Source organism: Tenebrio molitor, chromosome 1 (assembly GCF_963966145.1).
Source record: "Tenebrio molitor chromosome 1, icTenMoli1.1, whole genome shotgun sequence".
In the NCBI taxonomy this organism is placed as follows: domain Eukaryota; kingdom Metazoa; phylum Arthropoda; class Insecta; order Coleoptera; family Tenebrionidae; genus Tenebrio; species Tenebrio molitor.
Genome location: NC_091046.1, coordinates 16,235,221 through 16,257,247, shown reverse-complemented (window position 1 = coordinate 16,257,247; position 22,027 = coordinate 16,235,221). Strand labels below are relative to the sequence as shown.

At 32.9% G+C, this 22,027-nt stretch overlaps 3 protein-coding genes and 1 long non-coding RNA gene across 6 annotated transcripts in view; 2 read left to right on the top strand and 2 right to left on the bottom strand.

Annotated features, from left to right (window-relative positions):
- Positions 1-22,027, top strand: part of d4 — a 284,602-nt gene that overhangs the window by 115,584 nt on the left and 146,991 nt on the right. The window lies entirely within an intron of this gene.
- Positions 1,400-22,027, bottom strand: part of LOC138122235 (uncharacterized) — a 229,788-nt gene continuing 209,160 nt past the window's right edge. The window contains exon 2 of the long non-coding RNA XR_011156389.1: positions 1,400-2,989. This is a non-coding gene — a long non-coding RNA (uncharacterized lncRNA). The remainder of the gene's footprint in view (positions 2,990-22,027) is intronic.
- The window catches only part of LOC138122197 (uncharacterized), a 43,933-nt gene continuing 23,305 nt past the window's right edge, over positions 1,400-22,027 (bottom strand). Inside the window, exons 3-6 of the mRNA XM_069036382.1 lie at positions 19,510-19,835; positions 19,234-19,448; positions 16,361-16,587; positions 1,400-16,306 (exon numbers count right to left, since the gene is read on the bottom strand). Of these exons, the coding sequence (XP_068892483.1) occupies positions 16,002-16,306; positions 16,361-16,587; positions 19,234-19,448; positions 19,510-19,835 (1,073 nt within the window). The 3' untranslated portion in view covers positions 1,400-16,001. The remainder of the gene's footprint in view (positions 16,307-16,360; positions 16,588-19,233; positions 19,449-19,509; positions 19,836-22,027) is intronic.
- LOC138122205 (uncharacterized) lies at positions 9,532-10,828 on the top strand. The gene is made up of 3 exons (XM_069036393.1): positions 9,532-9,824; positions 9,877-10,009; positions 10,063-10,828. Exons 1-3 carry the CDS (start codon positions 9,532-9,534, stop codon positions 10,747-10,749), a joined length of 1,113 nt encoding a protein of 370 aa, XP_068892494.1. The 3' UTR covers positions 10,750-10,828.

The window sequence follows — 22,027 nt, the reverse complement described above, 5'->3', positions numbered from 1 at the left end:
AAGGAACCAAAAAATTTCTGGATCTCCTAACATCGTTTCTAACATTAACATCACCATCACCATTATTGTGAACGGTTGCACGTTTCACTAATGTTCTTAGGATTAACATTCTAACACTAACATTAACATTACCATTAATACTATTGTGACAGATACTTTAAGCTATTTCACTCTTTCATTTTGTTTTCCTTGCCGATGGATATTTTTTTTTTTTTGAATAATTTCAATAAAAGTAATCCCGATCAGATGTTGAGAATGGTTACTGGAGATGCAGTTCTTTGCAACGGGTCTAGCAGGTAAATCATTTTACAGTCTATTGCGGTTAAGTGTCGTAAAAACTGGAAAAAGCTAATCGGGCAATTAAGCCATATTCGTACTATAGTGTACTTTATAATTATCATCAGTGATAGCCCGAGTTAAAACCGGTGAAAATTGACCGAGTGCGTACCACGAGTTCAATTCTCTATTGGTTTTAACGAGTGGTATCACGGTTTATTAATCATAAAACGTGTTATATTTGGTGAGAGAATATAATGAACGCTAACAGAAAATAATTTTTTAAATAAAAAGTCTAAAATTTTAAACAATTTGTCAGTTTGACAGTAAATAATTGCAGTTACAGGATACTCAATACAACATTTTTTTGGAGTTTTCTTCTCAATTAACTTTCCAATCTCTTCCTCGCTAGCACCTCCCCATCGTTGGTGAAACATTTTCTGATTTCGACGCGTCCATTGAAACTTTCTGTCACTTTGACAGTAAACAATTTTATTCATTAAAAACAGGTGACAGTCAACATGCGGTGATATTCCGCGCCTTTGCTTCTGTATTTTAATCAAAAATGTACCATGTGACACATGAATTATATTCTCTTAATAACACACAAATATTTTAAGTTCAGCTTAATTCCCTCTTGTTCTTGTCACATTTTTCAATTTTCTTTTCATTATGAACTTGAAGAAAATAACAACTGGTATTAATGATGCTTAATGTTAAAATAAACTTGGTAATTGTTTACTTTTGCTCCCGGTTGAATTTTCGAGTTTTTTCCTTGCCAGACACCCTTAGGGCGTCCCCTACATCGTTTCCCACCACTCAAATCTTGTACAAATGCCATTGTTTTTCCCTCTTGTTGTGTTTCAAGGCCGCCTCAATGTCTATTATAACTAAAGGACATTTGAAGATATGGGGAATGATCGATCAGCAGACGCCGTAGAACACGTTGGGGCCTATTCCAATGTCGAACGCGACCGGGAGCTAAGGTCAACAATGACCATGAACTTAATGATCACATGTATTATAATAAGTGATCAGAAATCAATTTTTTGGTTTCTTATAGATTTCGTTCGTTATTGAATTGGAAACTGAAGTGCTGGAAGGAATTATTATACTAACAAAGTTGTGTTATTAATTTTTAGTGAAAACTATTTTTATACAAACTACATTCATAATCTACTTTTAACATATACAAAATATACAAGACATTAATATACACATATAAAAATATTTTGGGGCACTTCATGTTTTAATGTACAGTGCAATTGTTTTTTCACACAACGTCGCTATTTGCTGAATACGTAACTAAATTATTCACAAATTAATATATTATTATTCGCCATATTATGTAATTTGTGAAAAATTTATTTTTTTCTAGTTACAGTCGAATGCAAAACATTTTGGTCGTCAATGTCACTACTAAATTATTCGTTTATGTCAGAATTTTGTAATTTACACTGTAATCAAGGCGTTTTGTCATCAAATAGTCAAAAATAATTAAAACGTCAATTAGTAGCATCATGTGCCTGACATCGCCGCGCCAATGTCACAATTAACGCCAAATAAATAATGTAAAAGTTAGATCGATTTACAATTGAGTATTTCAAAGTTTGTCAAAAAATGACATTGACGACCAAAATATTTTGCATTTGACTGTATAAAATACACATATTGATATGACATAAATGTTAATTAGTAATAAATAGTTACGATTAAAATGTTGATTAAAATTAATCTACTTTAAAATAATAACACCGCAAAAAATTTGTATACTAATACTTAAACTACAACAGATTTAAGTCTACATAAGTATAACGGACTAATATGCTAATAAATTGCCTAAAACTGATATGCTTTTTATAATTTTTTTAAATACAGGGTGTTTCTGAAATAAGTACATTAATTTTAACTGGTAATAGAACTCGTCAAAAGGAACAACTTTTGAATCTACCATTTTGCCGTAAAACGATGTTTAATTCAAAAAAAAAAAATTGGAGAGATTTTTCCCTAAAATAGCCCTACGCCACTAAATACTGCAATGGCTAATTGAGATCAGCGCTAATATGAAAAAAACATTCATTTTCATTCAGAAAACGTGTTTTAACGCAGAAATCGAAATTCAAATAAATCTACCCGTATAGCAAAAAATCCACTTCGTAAGAATCTGGTTGTTTCACGTTTTTAGGTAGCTTGGTTTTAGAGATATGAACGGTGTTAGGAAAATCTTTCCTATTTTTTTAACCCATTACGCAACGTTTTTCGCCAAAATGGCAAAGAGAAAAGTTGTTCCTTTTGATGAGTTCTATTACCAGTTAAAATTAATGCACTTATTTCAGAAACATCCTGTATATTCAAAAATTTGCCACATATCTGTATCCATTGATTTAATTAAACTTGGAATAGGGAAATAAATGCCTACACATATGTGTAATGGCAATGGCAGTTTAAAATGTATTGCAGATATTTTAATGATAAAAATAATATTAATGTTGTAATTTTAAAATATTTTAAATTAATTTAAATTTGATTAATTTAATTAAGTGTTTGGATAGAATATCTAAGAAAGTTCCGTGAAAAACAGTAATTTAAAGACATAAATTATACAGGGTTATTCTAAATGATTGTAGTCGAAGTAGGCGTGAAAACTGAATGTAAAATTTATGGTTGCCGCTCCACATAAAAAAACATCAAAATGATGTGAATAAGTGAGTACCTACACACCGTTCACACACGGGAGTTAAATTGGGTGCAAAACAACCCAATATTTTTGAAATTGATTACATTGCAAAACAACTCAACATTTCTGGATTCAATCGTTAATTTAACAAAAATAAATAAAAAATCTCATCACCGCACTTTTCACCTAAAAAATGACAGTGACAGCGACAAAACTGACAGTTCACATGAAAGCGGCAAAAATGTAATCACATGGGTATGGCCTACTTCGCCTACAATCATTTAGAATAACTCTGTATTTAATGTACGACTTTATTGTTATCGAATGATAATGACCCAGTTTTCTGATACGTTAGAAATAATCCCCTAGGGCATTATCTTTAAATAACAGGCTCTAGGGCGTTATACGTTCTTTGTTGCTTAGTTACGACCAGGTTTAATTAACTTACTGATTGGTATAGTTTGTCCAGTGAGAGATTGGTTGACATAAAGTCACTAACTTCTACGTAGAGAAAGTAGTATTATACCTACCTAGCGCACGTAAAATTTGAAATATATCTTACAAGCAGTAACATTTTTGCCCTGAAATTATGCTCTAATTAAGGTATTCTAGTGCATTTTGTAGTATTGGGCTAATTTAATAAAATCTAAGATCTCCCAATCTCTCGCTGGATGAAGTTTATAAATGAATCAAAGTATTGTCAATCCAAAAACAGACGAAACTAGTCGGACATTAAACGTTGAAGGCACCACGGGTGTTATAATGATACGGCGTGCTCCCCTCGGGCCAGAGGCCCTCGGGTTTCACTCTGCCGACCTCGGGCGTTTTCAACCTTATAACACCCTTGATACCTTAACAACTATAATTCATAAAAAATTATTACGCTATTGATAAGTTTATATAGACAAATGTAAACACATAAACGTTGCATTTGTCAATATTTTAAGTAAATGCAATATATTGCATGACTAAAGACAAGTATAATTGTTTTCATACCCACAATTTCCACATTTCCACATTTAAATGTTGCTATATTATTGCCGCCGCAGTCAATATTATAATAGTAGTTTATTTAACGAGTTCGTATGTAAATTGGGCTTATTTTAAAGGCCCACGAGTGCCAAAAAAAGTCGAATTTACACACGAACGAATTGAATAGGTACCATGTTTTTTTGTTCGACTAGCCCCTTAAAGGCTCCGAATCGCTTAAAATCTTTAAAAATAGCTTGATTTTTGGACCTTTCGTTTTGACAAGTTGTGACATTTATCAAAATCCGTTCACATAGGAGAAAATTCTCAAATTCTGACAGTGTCTAACAAAAAATGTATTTCAAATAATTTATAAACATTAATGATATGACGAATTACGTCCCAATTGTTACGTTATTTAACACTTCGGAGTCAAATCTATTTGAATTACTTAAGTAATTTTTATTTTATTTTTTTTATCGTTACACAGGTGTCCCCAAAAAAAAAGAAGACGAGTTCATAATTCCCCTATTTATGGGAATATATATACCAATTTAAATGGTTGTGAATAGGCTACAAAAGGACCTAATAAATTCACGTGTAGTCCTAAGCGCTTCAAGGCTAAACTGTAAAAAAAAAATTCAAATGAAAACACATACTTTTTTTAGTAGCTCTGATTGAGATTTTTATTCTACAAACAACAATGTGTCACAAATATACACTTACATACCAAAAATGTAAAAAAACATGCTGTTAATATGTATCTATGCTCAAACTGCGCAATCCCATATGTTATTATTTGTCATTTGGTTTTCCAGCTAACTTAATTTGGTTATTACACTGTAATGCAATGCATTTTGATAGCTTCTCGCTTGGTGCTCGTCATTTGTTTCAAAAGTTAGTAATTTTTTTATGTGAGGTTATACCGGGTGATTTTAAATGAATGTGACTTTTTTTCATAGGTTGGTAACATTATTGTTGGTTATTCTGCTTTTTAATGTGATAGTTGACATAAACATAGGCGTCCTCGCCTATTTGACACAATTTATTAATACATAAAATGTCAAAATGACGTACGTACGCGTACGCCAATGTGTTGATTAAGGTATCAAGTTTGCCAAAATAATTTATGAAAAATGTTTCCAACTTAAAAAAAAAAGTCACAATCATTTAAAATCACCCGGTACTTGTGATATATTGTTGTCTTCAGAATAATTGTTTTCAGAATAAAAATCTCTATCAGAATTACTAAAAAAAAGTATGTGTTCCCGTTTGAAAAAAAAAATATTTTGACAGTTTAGCCTTGAAGCCCTTGGGGCTATACGTGAATTTAGTAGGCCATATTGTAGCCTATTCACAACCATTTAATTTGGTCTTAGATAATTAAATTTCTCCAATAAATAAGGGAGCTATGGAGTTTTCTTTTTGGGGACACTGTATTATTCGAAATATTATCAGTTTTAGAGTGCGCCCGTTCTAAGAGTAGCACACCAATAAACCTGCATTGATGACAAACTTGAGTCGGACCGAGTCCACTTTTAAAAATAAGGGGTGTTCTACCTGCGCAGTGGCGCCCGTGTCGAAAGTCTAGTTTCGGCGATTCCAGATTCATTTCGAATTTACGTCGCACGTTGATGATATCGTGTGTTGTTTCCGAGTCTTTTTAGTAGTTTTTATAAAATCAGTTCTTTTCAGGGATACACAGTTTTACAGTATTCTTTACTAATAATCTTTAATACCAAAATAAAAAAATTACCAGTTAATTTATTTTATTTATTCGCACCGGGCAAAAATTATAAATAGCCGTAAAAGCTAAAAGTTTTCGTAAAATTGAAAAATTCATTCGATAAAAAATTAGGTCTTGTTATTTGATCTTCGATTAATTCCCGTGTACATCAAACGTGTGTGTTCGGTTTTTAATAACTGTAGGTATTATAAAAAGACAATTAACGTTAAAGTTTGTATTCTGGAATTAATCTTGCCAAAAATAACATGATCTCGTTGAATTTGGGCATTTTTATTCAAAGGTTAAACCCGCGAGCTAAAAATGTCCAAATTCAATTCGTAAAATTGTCAAAGCAAAGAGTTTTCGTAAGATTGAAAAATTTATCCGATAAAAAAATTTGGTTTTGTTATTTTACCTTCGATTGAATCCTTTTTACAATATCTTTTTTAACCATTTGATTTCAGTGAAGTGCGCACACGTTACGCCACTGGTAAGATTCTACTTGTCAGATTCGCATGACTCAGTGTGCTACTCTTAGAACGGGCGGACTCTAACATATTTTCATGTCTGTTTATTTTCTTCTCAATGCACGATTGTGTATAATTTCGTGTTTTAAATAGATTTATAAAAGTTTTATTTTAATGAAGTGTAATTGTTATTTCTTAACAAAAAATCGCGCACAAGATCAGCGATCGAATTTTTTAGTTTACAGCAAAAGAACTTTAGCCTGTTTTTTCAGAAATGTTAAAATCAAGATTATGGTGCATAAGGGGCTATTCTGTATCGAGTACGTTAAAAGTAACACCCCGATAAAATTTTAAAGCTCCGTCAAATCGAAAAAGCTATTCTGTATCTGCGCATCCTGTTACAATTTTGACGTACGTACGTCAAATTTGGGAGGAAGTACGTTATTTTTATGGGCCGACGATTTCCGACCCTTAAATTTTAACAGACCGTTTTTTTGCCCAGTGTATCTTCATTTTTGGGTTATGTTCTGTGAGTTTTTACAATAATTATAAACTTTTCCTTTTTTAAATCAACAAGATTGGTTTTATGCAGCACTTCGAATAAAACATCTTGTAAATGACAATTTTCCCAATTAAAAATAGATATGCATTATTTAAATGTTTATTTCATTAGGTATATACTTAAAACAATCCTTATGAAAGTTATGACTAAAATTTATATTGTAATGTAGCACTGACATGCTTCTTTTTTTTGGCGTTTGACAGCACGGGTCAACACCTCATTGGCCAGCTTTATATTGGACTCTGCAATATTCTTAGGCACTCTTCATGCTTTTCTGCGATATTTATTACATTAGTTTGGGGATGCTTGCGTTTTCTACTTCTTTCTTCTCTTCTGTTATGCGTATCAACACCCAACACATTAATGTCCACCCCAATGTCAGGCGTCTGCTCATGGATATCAAAGATACGCACTAGCACCACATCAGATAGTCAACATCGGAAACAAAAATTACACAATAAATCCAAATACTCAAGTACTTGCCTTCCACAATTATTGCTGTCTTCTCAGCAATCACTCTTGTTTACATTACGTTAACCTCATTTTTCACTTATATTCAATCCTAACACTGTCAAATATGAATTTAATTCTCAGTGCGCAAGCGCTAAGGCTCGTTCACAATCAACTTAACGTACCCACCTTAAATTTTACCATTTTATCGGTCTACGTTATTCTGAAGTTACAGAATAGCAAATTTGTCTCTCCAATTTAAAGGTCTGTCAAAATCCGAACTTTTAACGTATGTTTTACTTTTAACGTACTCGATACAGAATAGCCCCTATTGGATTATAAAGTCTGTTCTAAAATATTCTGATCTGTAATCAACTACTACTACTTACTATTAAATTTTAAAAACTCCAAAAATAAATGTAAAAAAAATATTCTTCTTTTTTGATGAATATTGTTTTCCTGTAGCCTTTTAAATCAAACGCTCACTTCTAACATAAGATCCAAAAAATATTAATCAAAGTCAACTAGGAACTAAAGTAGTTTTTGCACGACCTCTTTATAATGAGCAACTTTACTCCCTGATTGTATGGAGTAAAGTGGCTCTTTTTCCCCTTGGGGAAAAAACATAGCCAACGCAAACTTTTAGTCAACTTTTTTATATCATATTAATTTTTTTTTACTCGAGATGCAGTTTGCAGCCCGAAGGCGAAGCCCAAGGGTCCTACAAAGCACCGACGGTCGCAATCATGCACTTGCGAGGTGCAGATAGTATTGTTTGCACGAGCCAAAAATTTTAATTGGAAAAAGCGGGAAGGTTCAAAATTATTTTTAACTGTCAACATGACATTTAAACTTAACCTAACTAAATTAAACCTTAACCTAATTAAAATCGTTGGGTCGTGCAAAAAAGAGTATATGCAGCTCGGGAGCGAATGACTTTTACCCTCGGGCTACAGACTGCACCTCGAGTAAAAATCATACACTTCACTCCCTCGGTGCATAATCTACTATTTTCTAATTTTGTTGCTTGTTATGTAAACTTGCAAGAACATTTTTCCGCCGTAACAGCCTACCAACCATTCTTATAACGACTTCTATAAAACTGCAAGGAAAAGTGTTGGACTATTTTTCTTTCTACATACGCACGAAAAGTTAGAAATTATGGAATATTTTCTTTCTCGTTCAGTTTTTAGAAAATAATTCGGATAGGTCAATTTTAATTTTTAAAAAGAAACATGTTCTGATCATCTTTATTTTTCTAAACCTTAAAAATGGCAACCCCCAATTTTCAAGTATAATTGCCCTAGTGATTGAGAAATTCCCGATAATTTTGTGTTGATGATCACGAGTGTCTGCTCTTGTAAAAATTTAACAACAAAATTATCTGGAATTTCTCAATCACGAGGGCAATTCGATATGAGTATTCACCGAATGATCGCTTCAACTTAAATTTGGGCCAAATTAAAATTATAATCAAGATATCAATTCATATTTAATTAATATTGTTAATAATAATGTGTTTTCTTCAAATAAATGCTATAAAATCTCTGATTTAATTGACATGTAAAAAATTGTCAAAAAATTATCGATCATTTGTTGCCGTGAAAAATTATCATTAGAAATATCCTGTGTGCATGTCAAAGTCAAAGCGAAGCGCACTAGAGAAAATTATCGACAATTTGACATGCCCGAGGGGTATTTCTCGAACAATATTTACCCAAATATGTTATTTTTATGAAAAAGCAGCAAGCAAAAATAAAATTCGGTATTTGACCACAAAGTTTTTTATTAAGAAGAATTACCGGAAAATTAACTCCTAATTCGCCTAATTTGGCTCTGATTGGATGATTTTTGAAAATTTAAGCGATTTGATTGGCTTAAATATTGTGAGGGAAATGGTCACTTATAATTACATGAGTGCTTCGAAATTGTCGATTTGTAATACGAAAGTTGATTAGCAACTACGAGTGTCATTTTTTGACGTTTTAATTTCCCGAGGTGCAGTAATTTGAGTATTAAGTACTAGTTATTTATTATACAAGACGATAAAATTTTATTTTATCTTCGAGAGCGGTTTAAGCCTCGAGGCGTAAGCCGAGAGGCTAATACGCTCGAGAAGATAATGGTGAATTTTATCGTCGTGTACAATACAAAATTTTATTCCATCCTCCATTACTTCGATTGAATTACTGAATTATTTTGATTATGACAATTATAAACGTCAAAAAAATTCAACAATCAAAAAAACGTCAAAAACAGAAAAACAACAATGGATGTTAAACATTAGAAACTCAAAGCGGGGGCTGTTGGCATGGGAGTCGGTTACCGAGATAATTTGTTTATCAACAAAGTTAAAAGCAGTTTCGTGAAAGCGTCGTGAAAGTGTTTCATTTTTGAGGAAATAATGGCCCAATCTTTCCTTAATGAAGATGAATTGTATGTTCCTGAAGATATTATTAAAGAAACCAGATCTGTTATTGAAAATTTATTGCCGCGAAAATCTGTATCGTTGTATGAAAAAGAATACAATATTTTCTGTGCCTGGAGGAAAAGCAGAAACATAAAAGGTGTATCAGAAGAAGTCCTGCTATCGTACTTCGCAGAAAAGGTAAAAAAGTATAAGGCTTCAACATTGTGGAGTTGTTATTCAAAGTTGAAGAGTACCTTACTGATCAAGGAACAAGTAGACATATCAAAGTAAGAAGAATGATTATTTTGAATATTATAATTAAAACGTTTATTTTTTTAGATTTTTGAGTCTGAAGACTTTCCTTAAGCGAGAATACTCAACCTACACACCGATTAAATCAAATGTGTTAGAGAGGGAACATTTTAACAAATTTTTGGAGGATGCACCTGATAAGATTTACTTGTTGATAAAGGTAAGTGTTTTTATTATGGTAGTTTCACTCAATATTAAGTAAATTATCTAAAGGTTGCCTTGGTCATGGGAATCGGCGGAGGATGCAGAATGGATGAATTACACAAAATGAAAATTGACGATATCGAAGATAATATTCTGATAATACAAGTTCCCGAAACAAAAACGAATAAGAAGCGTATGTTTACTATTGTGGATAATACGAAAATAGGAGTTAGCAAGTTGGCTTTATACAAAAAATATAGTGATTTAAGACCTGCAAATACACCAACCAAGAGTTTCTTTATGGGTTATCGCAATGAAAAATGTACAAAGCAAGTGGTGGGAATTAACACATTTTACAAGATGCCCCGAATGATAGCGGAATTTTTAAAGCTGCCATTACCTGAATCTTACACTGGTCATTGCTTTAGGAGATCAAGTGCTACTCTTTTGGCGAACACTGGAGCTAACACGCTTATGATGAAGAGACATGGTGGCTGGAAATCGAATTCGGTTGTAGAAGGCTACATTGATGAATCAGTTGAAAATAAGAAGGAAATTTGTAACAGAATTTTGATGGGAACAAGCAGCACAAAGAATTGTCAAGGATTTTCAAACGAATTACCTGGTTGCAGTGGCGCTAACCTCATCAAAAGTGAGGATGTCGTTAACTTCATCAAAAGCAAAGATGTCGTTAACGAGAATACTGTCAAATGTGGTGGAAAAGTGTTTAAAAAGTGCACATTTAATTTTTATTAACAATGTTATTTCCGGTTATTTCAATTCAGACGTTTGTAATTTTGATTAAAAAAGAATAAAGAAACTTGTGAAAATGTAATTCTTTTATTTTTCTAGACGATAAAACTTCATTTTACCATGAAGAAAACAGTAGATAAAATACCATTTTATCGTTTAGGATGGAATAAAACAAATTATTTCAGAAGTACGAAAATAATTCGGTATAATTATTCCATGAATAAAGGCTTGACCAGAATATCTTGGCGGATGAGATGCGCACAAGAGGAAACGAGCGAGTCTCTGTAAGACAAGGATCTGGCTATGGTTGTAGGTACGGTACACTCAATGAAGCAAATCTGCTCAAAACAACCCGGACATGCTGTTCACTTGAACACGATCTAAACACTTCCAGCCCAACAGACAAGTCCGCTCCGCTAGTGGGAGGGATTTCAGTCCACTGCGTCACCCGCCAAGCTGTTCTGGTCGACCTCCCTGTCCTTTAAAATAGTTGCAAGTTGCTGGTCGGAAGTTGACGATTTATGTTGACATTTGACATAAAACTAAAACATGTGATACTAGTATTCAACGTTGCCTTGAAAATTAAAAATAAAAACATTTGAAAAAGGAACATAAAGGATCATCGAATTATCATATCGTATGTCCCCTGATTGAGTTCACAAGAAGAGAAAAATTTTTGTTTTTGATTTTACGCGAAAACTCAGAGGAATAACATTTTTTGGTTCATTTGAAACCCCCATTTCTGTTATTAGAAAGTCTTCTTCAACACATAGGAAGACTTAACTCGCCACATAATTCAACCCTACCATCGAAATTTAAGCTTCTGAACACCCATGCGTGATGGGAAATTTTTCATTAAGTTTAGTAATTATGTGACGAAAACCGGTCCAACACTGGATTAAATAAATTCTTTGTTCTAAAGACAACATTTTGTAATAAGTTGTTTGTCAAAAAACGAGGCCAACTGTAATAAAATTTATAACATGAAATTTATTCCGAATTTTAAGAGAAAATGTTAATTTAAGGATGAATAGGTATATCAATACTGAGGTTTTAATAAAAATGGGGGTTTCAAATGACGCAAAAAATGTTATTTCTCTGAAGTTTTTGCGTAAAATCAAAAATACAAAAAAAATTCTTCTTGTGAACCCAATCCGGGGACATACGGTATATTATACCTACAACTAGAACTAGAGGATTGCAAATTCTCGATTGCACGAGACGTGTTACATGAAACACGTCTCGTATAATCGAGAGTTTTCCATCCTCGAGTTGTATACAGGTATACTCCGTATTCTGACAGATTGTACGTTTTTTGACAGAAGACAGACCCAGAGAGTAGTGTGGCGGGAATTAATCTGCAGGGATACAACGGTTTTCTAGATAACGTGAAACAATTGAGATGGAGAGTTTAGTATTTTTCACTGCTTTATGTTTTGGAACTAGAATTTAAAAACGTACAGTGGAGAGCACGGAATTTCGCACACCAATTTGTATGTCATTAAAAAAAACTATCTAGTCTAAGCTTTATTGTCATTATAATCAATCATGATATATGTGATCATGACTGATGTTTCACCTAAACTGTCCCGAAACTGCCGCCAGTATCTCATTTTAATACAATTATGCCAGTGAAATGTCCAATATGTGCGAAATTCCGTGCTCGCCACTGTACCTACAATCTATCACCGTACGGAGTTTAGACTATATCATGAATAATAAATTTTAAAAATAAGTAACAGGTCCCCGAAACCGATTGGGCGCATTCAGTAGCAGAGCGATTTGATGTGACGGCTAGCACAAAAAATTTTGTAAGTTAAGGCGACGAGCGAATATACAGGGTTATTCTACATGATTGTAGTCGAAGTAGGCGTGAAAACTGAATGTAAAATTTATACAGTGTGGAATAAAATGATTTACATCTAGTTACCTTTGCATTACCCTTGTAAAAATGCCGCCCTACAAAAAAAAGAAAGCCTAACCTCAAAATATTCCAAAATTCCAAATGTGATTTATTGCGAAGGGATGATATGAATGCAAAGTAGAGATTGAAATTAAAAAGGAGCTAACAAAAGCAAGTCACAGCTAGTGTTGAAAGTGGCCACCAACGTTTGTTAATTCAATTTAGTAAATTGTAACAATTGTCAATTCGATTGATGACATTTATTGACAGAACCAATAGTTCGGCACTTCAAAAAAAAAGTAGAGCGGTACAGAAAAATTTACATGTGCAAAAATTCCAAAGGTAACTAGATGCAAATCATTTTATTCCACACTGTAGTCTGTAGTTGCCACTCCACATAAAAAAAACATCAAAATGATGTGAATAAGTGAGTACCTACACACCGTTCACACAAGGGAGTTAAGTTAGGTGCAAAACAACTCAATATTTCTGGATTCAATCGTTAATTTGACAAAAATAAATACAAATCTCATCACCGCACTTTTCACCTAAAAAATGACAGTGACAGCGACAAAACTGACATTTCATATGAAAGCGGCAAAAATGTAATAACATGGGCATGGCCGTTATCTCTGGCATGGCCTACTTCGACTACAGTCATTTAGAATAACCCTATACAAACAAAGGTTCGTATATTCGAAATCGCCGTGGTTACTACAATTATCGCTGTTAAGGCGGCCACACACACAGAGGAAAGAATGTGCAGTTAAAAGTGTACACGCTTGTCCTAAGTTAAACCCGTACTCTCTGTGAGTACAAACACACTATTACTTCCCCGTCAGTTGTGCAGCAAACGTTCATTGTGATGGTGACGAAAAAGGAAATTTGTCTGATGACAGTGGCGTATTGTATTCAGCCACTTGTCGCCACACACAGTAAGTTATCCTCGCGCGGGTTTGAATGTGCACGCCAAAAATCAAGACAGTTTTGATTCCAACTGACTTGAACGCGCGTGCCACATTCTTCTTCACACACAGGGAGTTTTAACTGTACCCCGTGGCGTGTGCATTCAAGTGTTGACTCTTCCCTCTGTGTGTGTGGCCCCCATTATACATGGTAACTAAAGAAAATCAAAGATTCTCATTAGTTTATAAGGTAATGAATGATATAGTCACTATAATCCAAAAAATAAAGTCTTACGATTGGTCGAAAACGATGATGAATAAAATATATAATTATAATAATTCCAATTTTTTTAGTCCAATTTAAAAAAAAGAACATTTTCATTAGCCAAATTTTTATGAGGTGTATTCTCTGGAAAATGTTGATAGATTATTACGTGTTTTTTTAAATGTATTGTTTTAGATTGTTTATATCAAAATTACAAAGTATGGAAATTTAGCCATGCAAGAATCATTTTATTATTAAATTAATTAGTTTTTCTATGTAAAGTTGAAATTCATTACTATCGTATTGACACATGTATGATGTATGACACAAAATTAATGTCTCGGAAACCATCACTCCAAATATTCATGATACATATTACAAGGATATAAATCAGAATTGAACAGTCATTTATAATACCACGAGTAGTCCAAATTATGTCGATTATTTTTCAAACTGGTCACGAATTATCAATCGTGCTTTTGAATGAATCCACGAGTACGTCAACACGAGTGAGATTCCCAAGCACAATTGAATGAGTGAAACCACTTTGAAAAATAGTCTACATAATTTGGACTACGAGTTGTATTCGGAGGACTATTCCGTGAACCAACTTTGGCAATTTGGCAGTAAATCGGAAGAAGAAATTAACGCAGAAATCGAAGAAAATGTTTCCAACAACACAAAAAAGACACGTGAGTCCATTTGGAAGCAATTCTCGAGGCTGCATTCATTTGTTAAAAATTATCGCTGGGATCACTAGTGGTATTACCCATACAATTTCCACGAGTGGGAATATTCGGTCCAATTTTTTGAAACCATGATAACAAATGTGTAAAATTGTGTTTTTATTGGTCCATTTTTAACAAATGACAGGTGAATGGAATAGTCTATAAAAATCTGCAAAAACAATCGGGGTTTTAAAATGGCAATGACGTCACTGAGCGGAAACGAAAAGAAACAGAAAAGTTAAAGTTATCAGAAAATGTTTCTTTAAAAAAAATTAAATTGACCTCTTCGACTTTTCAAAAAGCTCAACGGGAAAGAAAATATCTCCATTAATCCAAACTTTTGGCTCACTGTACGTACAAATCAGGGTAATTTTATAATGCCAAAATTAATTTTGGGCATTTTCCTATTAGTAAGAAACATGTTTAAACTGACTTGCTTCCGAGATATTACGATTCCTTCAGGATCGGTAACATGAATGGAAATTAAACTGCAATTTCCAGTTGAATCGTCATTGAGTTAATTATTTTGTAAAAAATAAGTGTCTTATCTATGAATGTTATGGTGAAAACAGTTTTGTTAAAGTTTTCACTAATGAAATGATAGACAAGATATTGGAAAAGAATTTTTTGCCTTAATTTTTTTGTTAATTTAAACCATTTTTTAAGAGATAAGTCTAAGAAACAGTTAATAGACGCGAATGGGCGTCATGATATACTTATTGTGATTATGAAATATCTTCTAGAACTGAAATGAAATTGTTGCTTCTTTTGTCCTACTGAAGAACTGAGATTCATGCATGTGGACGGCATCAAATTTACGTTTTTTGTTTTAATTATCTTTTCAGAATTGTCAGTATTTAATGTATAATTTATTCAGTCATATTTTCAGCGTCCTTTCGTTTTCATAATAATTTTTCACGTTATAAAAAATATACCTATCATATTTCAATTGATTTACGAATATCTTTGTATTCGTGGTTTTTATTCTGTAAAAATTTCAATTAAATATCTACCAATCCTGTATTATTTCAACAATGAAACTAGAGTAATAGTTATTTTCATATGAGTAGCGCTGTCAGATTACTTTTCAAGTATGAGGCCGAAATTTGAAGCACGAGGCGTCAGCCGAGTAATGCAAAACAGGCCGAATACCTGAAAAGTGGCAGCGCACGAATATTGAATAACGTTTTTCGTGTTCGTTTGGGCAAAGTCTTAAAAAACATTAATTGATTGTAAATTTTGAGGTTATCTTTGACAGATTTCTAGTTAGGTATATAACCAGAAAAGTTTATATATACATATTTAGTTTATACCTCTTTCCCAGTTATGTATCTCAGGAAACGAACATGAAACGTTTTTTAACATCGTGTTTACGTCTACTTAGTATTCGTATTCAGATAATAGCCTTTATAACACAATAATTATATTAACGATTACTGTCAGTGTGTAATACTTTAGTGACTATGTTTATAAAAGTGAACAACAGCATGAGCTTTACGAATATCTGTATCTGAACTAGAACCCCCTGGTTCTTGTTCTATGGAACCTTGGGTCGGTGAATAATGACGATGAGTCTTGGGGATGGCGCCCATCAGTCTTGAATCTGAACTTATTGCTCTTTCTAATTTTCCACGTGAATGCGGATATTCTCGTTTTTTAGCCCTCGATCGATGTGTAGAATCCGAAGCATTAGAACTGCGTCTGCGAGAAATCGTAAACGGTACGTGAACGGGCAGCTGATGAGTCGACCCAGTACTACCTGTAAATGCTGTAGATCAGCTCTTTAGTTTGAATTGTGTTTGAAAGGATTTACCACTTTTAGACTCTCTAATATTCATCGGTAATCTAGGGGAACACGAATGAGAACTTCTTCTCGAACTATCGTCGTATACCTGACGCTCGTCTTCGTCAACACGTCTTTGTCTCAGTAGAGGATTCCTTCGCCTGTCATGAATCCTTAAAGTTACCGGACATTCTAGATGAAGATCAAGTGCCAACGAACCCTGACTACCACTTCCTTGGAGGGATTCATGACTTAATCTAATAATTTCAACAGAAAATGTGAATGAAACAATATACAGGGTGTAATCGAAATACACGGAATAATTTTAACCACGAGCTACTGGTTTCATGTACGGTGTGATCAAGAATGACTGAGTCTGTTGATAACAATGAAATTTGACAAATTTGAAATTTACCATCAAAGGTTCATTTTTGTAATAGCATAAACATAACCAAAAATGTTTTTAATGTCGTCTCAAGTTAAAAAATTTAGTCAGTGCGAACTACGAGAAAAAAAAACACCAGTGCTTTTCATTTGTTTCATTGCCAACAGACTCAGTCATTGTTGATGACGCTGTAGAACTCGGAAAAAATATTTAAAAAATTCTTATGTCAAAAAATAAATTGACATTTAATTTTTGAGATACAATTTTTTATAGTTGCTTTTAGTGTTCTACGTTGTCCTACAACCACTCAGGTTGTACATTTTTAAAATACACCCTTGTATGTCAACTTATTTTTTGACATAGCATTTTTTAAATATTTTTTCCGAGTTCTACATGAAGCCAGACTGCTCATGGTTAAACATTTTCCGTGTATTTCGATTACACTCTGTAGATGTATGTACATAAACATACAGGATGATTCACGTAGCCCGTTCATTAGAAACTTTTTGATTTCCCAAAATCATATTAATATGAAAATTGGTAGTTGACTATAATCGACTACTCCAAGTTCAAATGAAATATTTTCAAAATGGCGGCACTTCTGGAAATACCGGAAATCGATGCCATCTTTGTTTTTTTAAATAGAAAGGCCCCATTTTGACTTCACATTTCGATTCTACGTTAACTTTTGAGTTTAGTACGTCTTTTTGTCAATACTTATCTGTCATCGTTTTTGACCTATGTCATCTTTTTTGCAAAAAAGTGAGGTTGCAGGGCTTCATTAAAAAATGTATAATTCCTGAACCATAAGAAATAAATAATTTATTTTTACTTTACTGACTTGCCAAAGATTTGGCAGCTTTTTTGCGCTATCAATGACATTTTTTTTATGTTTCATACGCCTACTGAAATTTTTTAAAATTGATAATCAAAAAATGTCGAAAACTTCAATTTTCTTAAATGGCAACCTCCGTTTCCGATACTAGATATACATGAAAATTGAATTTTAAGGCCACTTTTATTAACATTATGTATGCCTATTTGCAGCCGTTTAGGCGTAATTTCAATTTTTTAATAAAATATTCTTTTTTTTTATAAGCAATTGTTTTATTTGAATTTTTATTCAAAAATAGCATTGCAATAAATATTAGATAACAACAAAACAATAAAAAATAAGCAAATTAACAAAAAAATATTTTAATGTAAATGATTTCATTGAAAATATTTTTTTGTTAATTTGCTTATTTTTTATTATTTCGTTGTTCTCTACTGTTTATTGCATGTGATTTTTGAATAAAAATTCAAATAAAACAATTGTATGGCGAAGCTGAAAGAAAGCTTATCTGCCGAACGAAGTGAGGCAAATAATTCAGCTAAGCCATACAAAATTATTTTTACCCCAAATAAAATATACTAGTTTCAATTTGGTTGTAGGTCGTAAAATTTTATGGTACTTTAAGTTAAAGATCTTGCGGGGCTTATAAATCCTAGTTTACCACTAGCAGGTAATATTTTAAGCAGGGTTGTATTGTACATTTGGTATATTTGCATTGTACGGCAAACGGCACGCGCCGCTTTCCAACCTTTTCAAACGCAACCATTGTGCCCGTTAATCGCTCATAATATCCAATAAAATTTTACGACCTACAACCAAATTGAAATTACAATATACTATTTTATCTTCAAACGCAAGAAAACCATAAAACGAACACCATTAGAACGCAATTTTAGTGATTTAAATTATTAATAAATGAATAAAGTGGTCTTTTTCAAAACCCAGTTTTAAATAATTGTATGTTCACAATAAATATTAATAAATGATTTCCCTGAACTCTTTGATTTTTGTAGTTTATGTGATTTGGCACATAAAATAGGTAGTCAATTTTGCTATTTTATGTGTTTAATCACATAAAATGACACTTTTACCTTGTCATTTGAGTGACACAATTTGTCACTTTTATGACGTTTGAAGATAAAAAATATTTTACACAAAAAATCGAAATTACACCAAAACGGCTGGGAATAGGCATACACAATGTTAATAAAATAAAATAAAAATTTTGAAAATATTATATCATTGCATTTATGTTCTACTGTGACAAATATTTATGACGTTATTTTGAGGCCATAAACTACCACTTTATCGGACTAGTCCGATAACCAAGACGGTAAGGTAAATTTCTAGTTAATCGACTTACACACATAAATTGACATGAAAGTTGAAAGAATTATCATAGATGTCACTGTTATTTTTTTGTAATTTGAACAAATAATGCAGTCGAACATAAAATATAGTATGCAACTCGTCCATAATGATGCTTTATTGGACTCTTCTATTTATGGCCTCGCTCGCTGCGTTCGCTCGTCCATAAACTCGACTCTTCCAATAAAGCATTACATTATGGCCTCGTTACATAAATAGCTATTATTTTTAAATTTTAATTAAATGAAATAAAGACTTCCTTTAGACAACTATATATATTGAAAGTAGTGCAGTGTTTGAAAAAATAAGCTGTACCTATAATTAGCAGCCGCAGTTTCATCTACCGACAAAGCATGTCTGTGTAGTAGACTTGCATTGAGAAGAGCACAATTTGCAAATGTCCTTCTTGAAGACTTAGAACTGCACTTTTCTGTACCATATCTACTTAAAAGTGGTGAAGACCGTTCTTGACTGTCTGCACAGTGTTCTAAAACTAAATTTGGTGCTGACGGACTTTTATTTATAGAACCCTGAAACAAGTTTAATAAGCATAGTATCATGATGTGACCATTTTTAAGGTGTTTTTTTCACCTGTGGAATTTTGAGCGAATGTTTATTTTGACTTTTTAACGCAAGGCCTCGAGAAAAATTTAAAAATGATTCTGTCATCGCTCTTCTGTCCGTTGGGACCCGACCATGAAGATGTGAAGGGGGTTGTTGAACACTTCCTGTCTGGGACCCTGAAGTTCGTAGTGATCCATGACCACTGTAACCACCGTGCGTGTGGCCACTGTGACCGCCGTAAGAACCCCCGCTGGGGGGACCGTTAGTACTCAACTTTAATCGCGCGGGTACAACCTTTGCTGCTGAATCGCGTGCTTCAAATGTCATCACGCAAGCCGCAACCACGATAAATCCTGAAAAAAAAACAAATCCACATCAACATGAGGCACCATCTGCATACTGATATCCTTCATAGAAGTTGTAACATAACTATTAATGATGTTATGATTTATAGATCATATTCAGTTTACAACACAACAAAAATAACGGGTGACTATTTTCACATAGGGTTGGCTATGGAACATTCTTTGTTTTCCGTTGCACCTTAGACACTGACAAGTTTGATATTATAGTTAACATTATAGGTTGTGTTTCAATTGAATTGACTGACATTTGTCGTTCGTTCTTGGGTGTGTCTAAAGTAACAGAAAAAATAAAAACTCGTTCAAAGTCAACGTCAAGTGAAAATTTTAATAGTCACCCGTTATATAAATGAGATAATAGCTATTAAGACAACAGGTGTTTTATAGACGATTTAAAAATCGAGGTCGTAGTTTAAATCAGAGCGACCGCAGGGAGCGAGGATTTAATAGACCGAGATTTTTAAACTATAAAACACGCGTTATCTTCAAGATTTTTTCTAACACTAACATCTTATCAGAAATTTTAATAAATTCAGAAATTATTCGAGGCGCGTCACAATACACAAAATCCGAAGGTTGTCGTGGGTACTATGGTAATAATATCAACAAATTTGGATAAAAACAATTTTCATCGTTGAAATTTGCCAAAACGTTCCAGAAGAAATAAGAAAAAAGGGGAAATTTGTTACCAGTGAAGTCGAAAAGTGCATACGAAAAGGTGTGTTTCGTTTCAAGGCCGGAACAATAAAAAAAGCATCACGGAGGTAACCGCAAGAATCATTTGAAGAAAATGTAAAGATTGCCAATTTTCGCTGGCCGGGCACTTGCATTGGATGAAACAGCAGAAGTTAAAGAAGAAGATGTTACGAACAAGAGCACGAAGCTAATGTGGCAGTTCCATTTCAATAATTGTACTTTTCACTTTGTGATAATTACTGTAAAAATGATGAATAAAATATTACTTGAATAATAATATGCGTGAGCGTATTTTATGACTCTATAAGAAACGTTGGTATTGACGAGGTGTCTTATAGACAAAAACGTATTTTATGGGAAACATAAGGTGTGAGCTCAAATGCACCATAGAAACAGTATAAGATATTAGTGTTAGAAAAATGAAATAAAATTAAATAAATAGTTATTTATGATGTAAGTGTTAAAAGTGAGATTTTATTTTGTAAGTGGGGTACAACGAACAAAATAAAATCACTTTTAACACGTCCATCATACATCTACTTTTTATACAACTGGTTTGCATTGCATTAAAAAACGCAGTCGTATTTTTGATGATTATTTTAATTTCTGCGGCAAAAATCAGGTAGCTAGTCTTCTATTGACATTTGTTTATTAAAAACGTCAAAAAAGTTTTCATTCACATGGAATGCAAAGAAAACGACGTTAACGATGCCGATATCGACGACAGATTTCCCGCAGATATTGAAAAAGCGGCAAATAGAGCCACTTTAACATTTATAAATAAATAAAAAATAACTAGTGTTAAAAGTTTTTTTTTACTAGTGTTAAAATAGTATATTAAAAGACAAGTTTCATAAGACCAGTCTTGAAACACGAATTCAAGATTAAAAAACGAGTGGCGTAGCCACGAGTTATTTTAAAGAATGAGTGCTTCAAGGTCTTATGAAACGGGTTTTTTATACTATTTTTTGTAATTTGCCCTTTTTAAGTCGTTTTTAAACAAAAATGTTTACTTTCCTCGATTTAGGGATTTTTGTGGCGGTTGGTAATGTCTTAATTTTAAAAGTGAAAATTTGATCAAGTCTTCAAAGTCGCCTTTTGTTTTATCCAAATTCTGTCACAAAACACGAATATGGAAGATAATCTTTCATGTAAGTACGCCCGCTGAAATAAGTGAAATTGCCAAAAATACGGTCGCGAATTTGTTGCCTGATAAATCCTGATAAATAATTCTTTGCACATTTTGTAATTTAAACTGACACGCATGACGGATCAAGCTATGCCAACGTAAAAATTTTCGTAAAATGTTCCGTGAAATAATGGCTATAAGGACATCCCAGATGATGACGTCGCGTTCGTTAATATGTCTATTAGAGAATCAAAATGGAGGCAAATTACAAAAATACTTTTAACACGGTAAGTTATAAAGAGCAATTTTTAATCAAATTTAATGTCAGTTGTATAAAAATATATATATACACATGAAT

Coding starts and splice junctions, on each gene's coding strand:
- LOC138122205 (XM_069036393.1), top strand. CDS start 9,532: ATGGCCCAATCTTTCCTTAATGAAGATGAATTGTATGTTCCTGAAGAT. Junction 9,825..9,876: donor GAACAAGTAGACATATCAAA/GTAAGAAGAATG, acceptor TTATTTTTTTAG/ATTTTTGAGTCTGAAGACTT. Junction 10,010..10,062: donor AGATTTACTTGTTGATAAAG/GTAAGTGTTTTT, acceptor AATTATCTAAAG/GTTGCCTTGGTCATGGGAAT.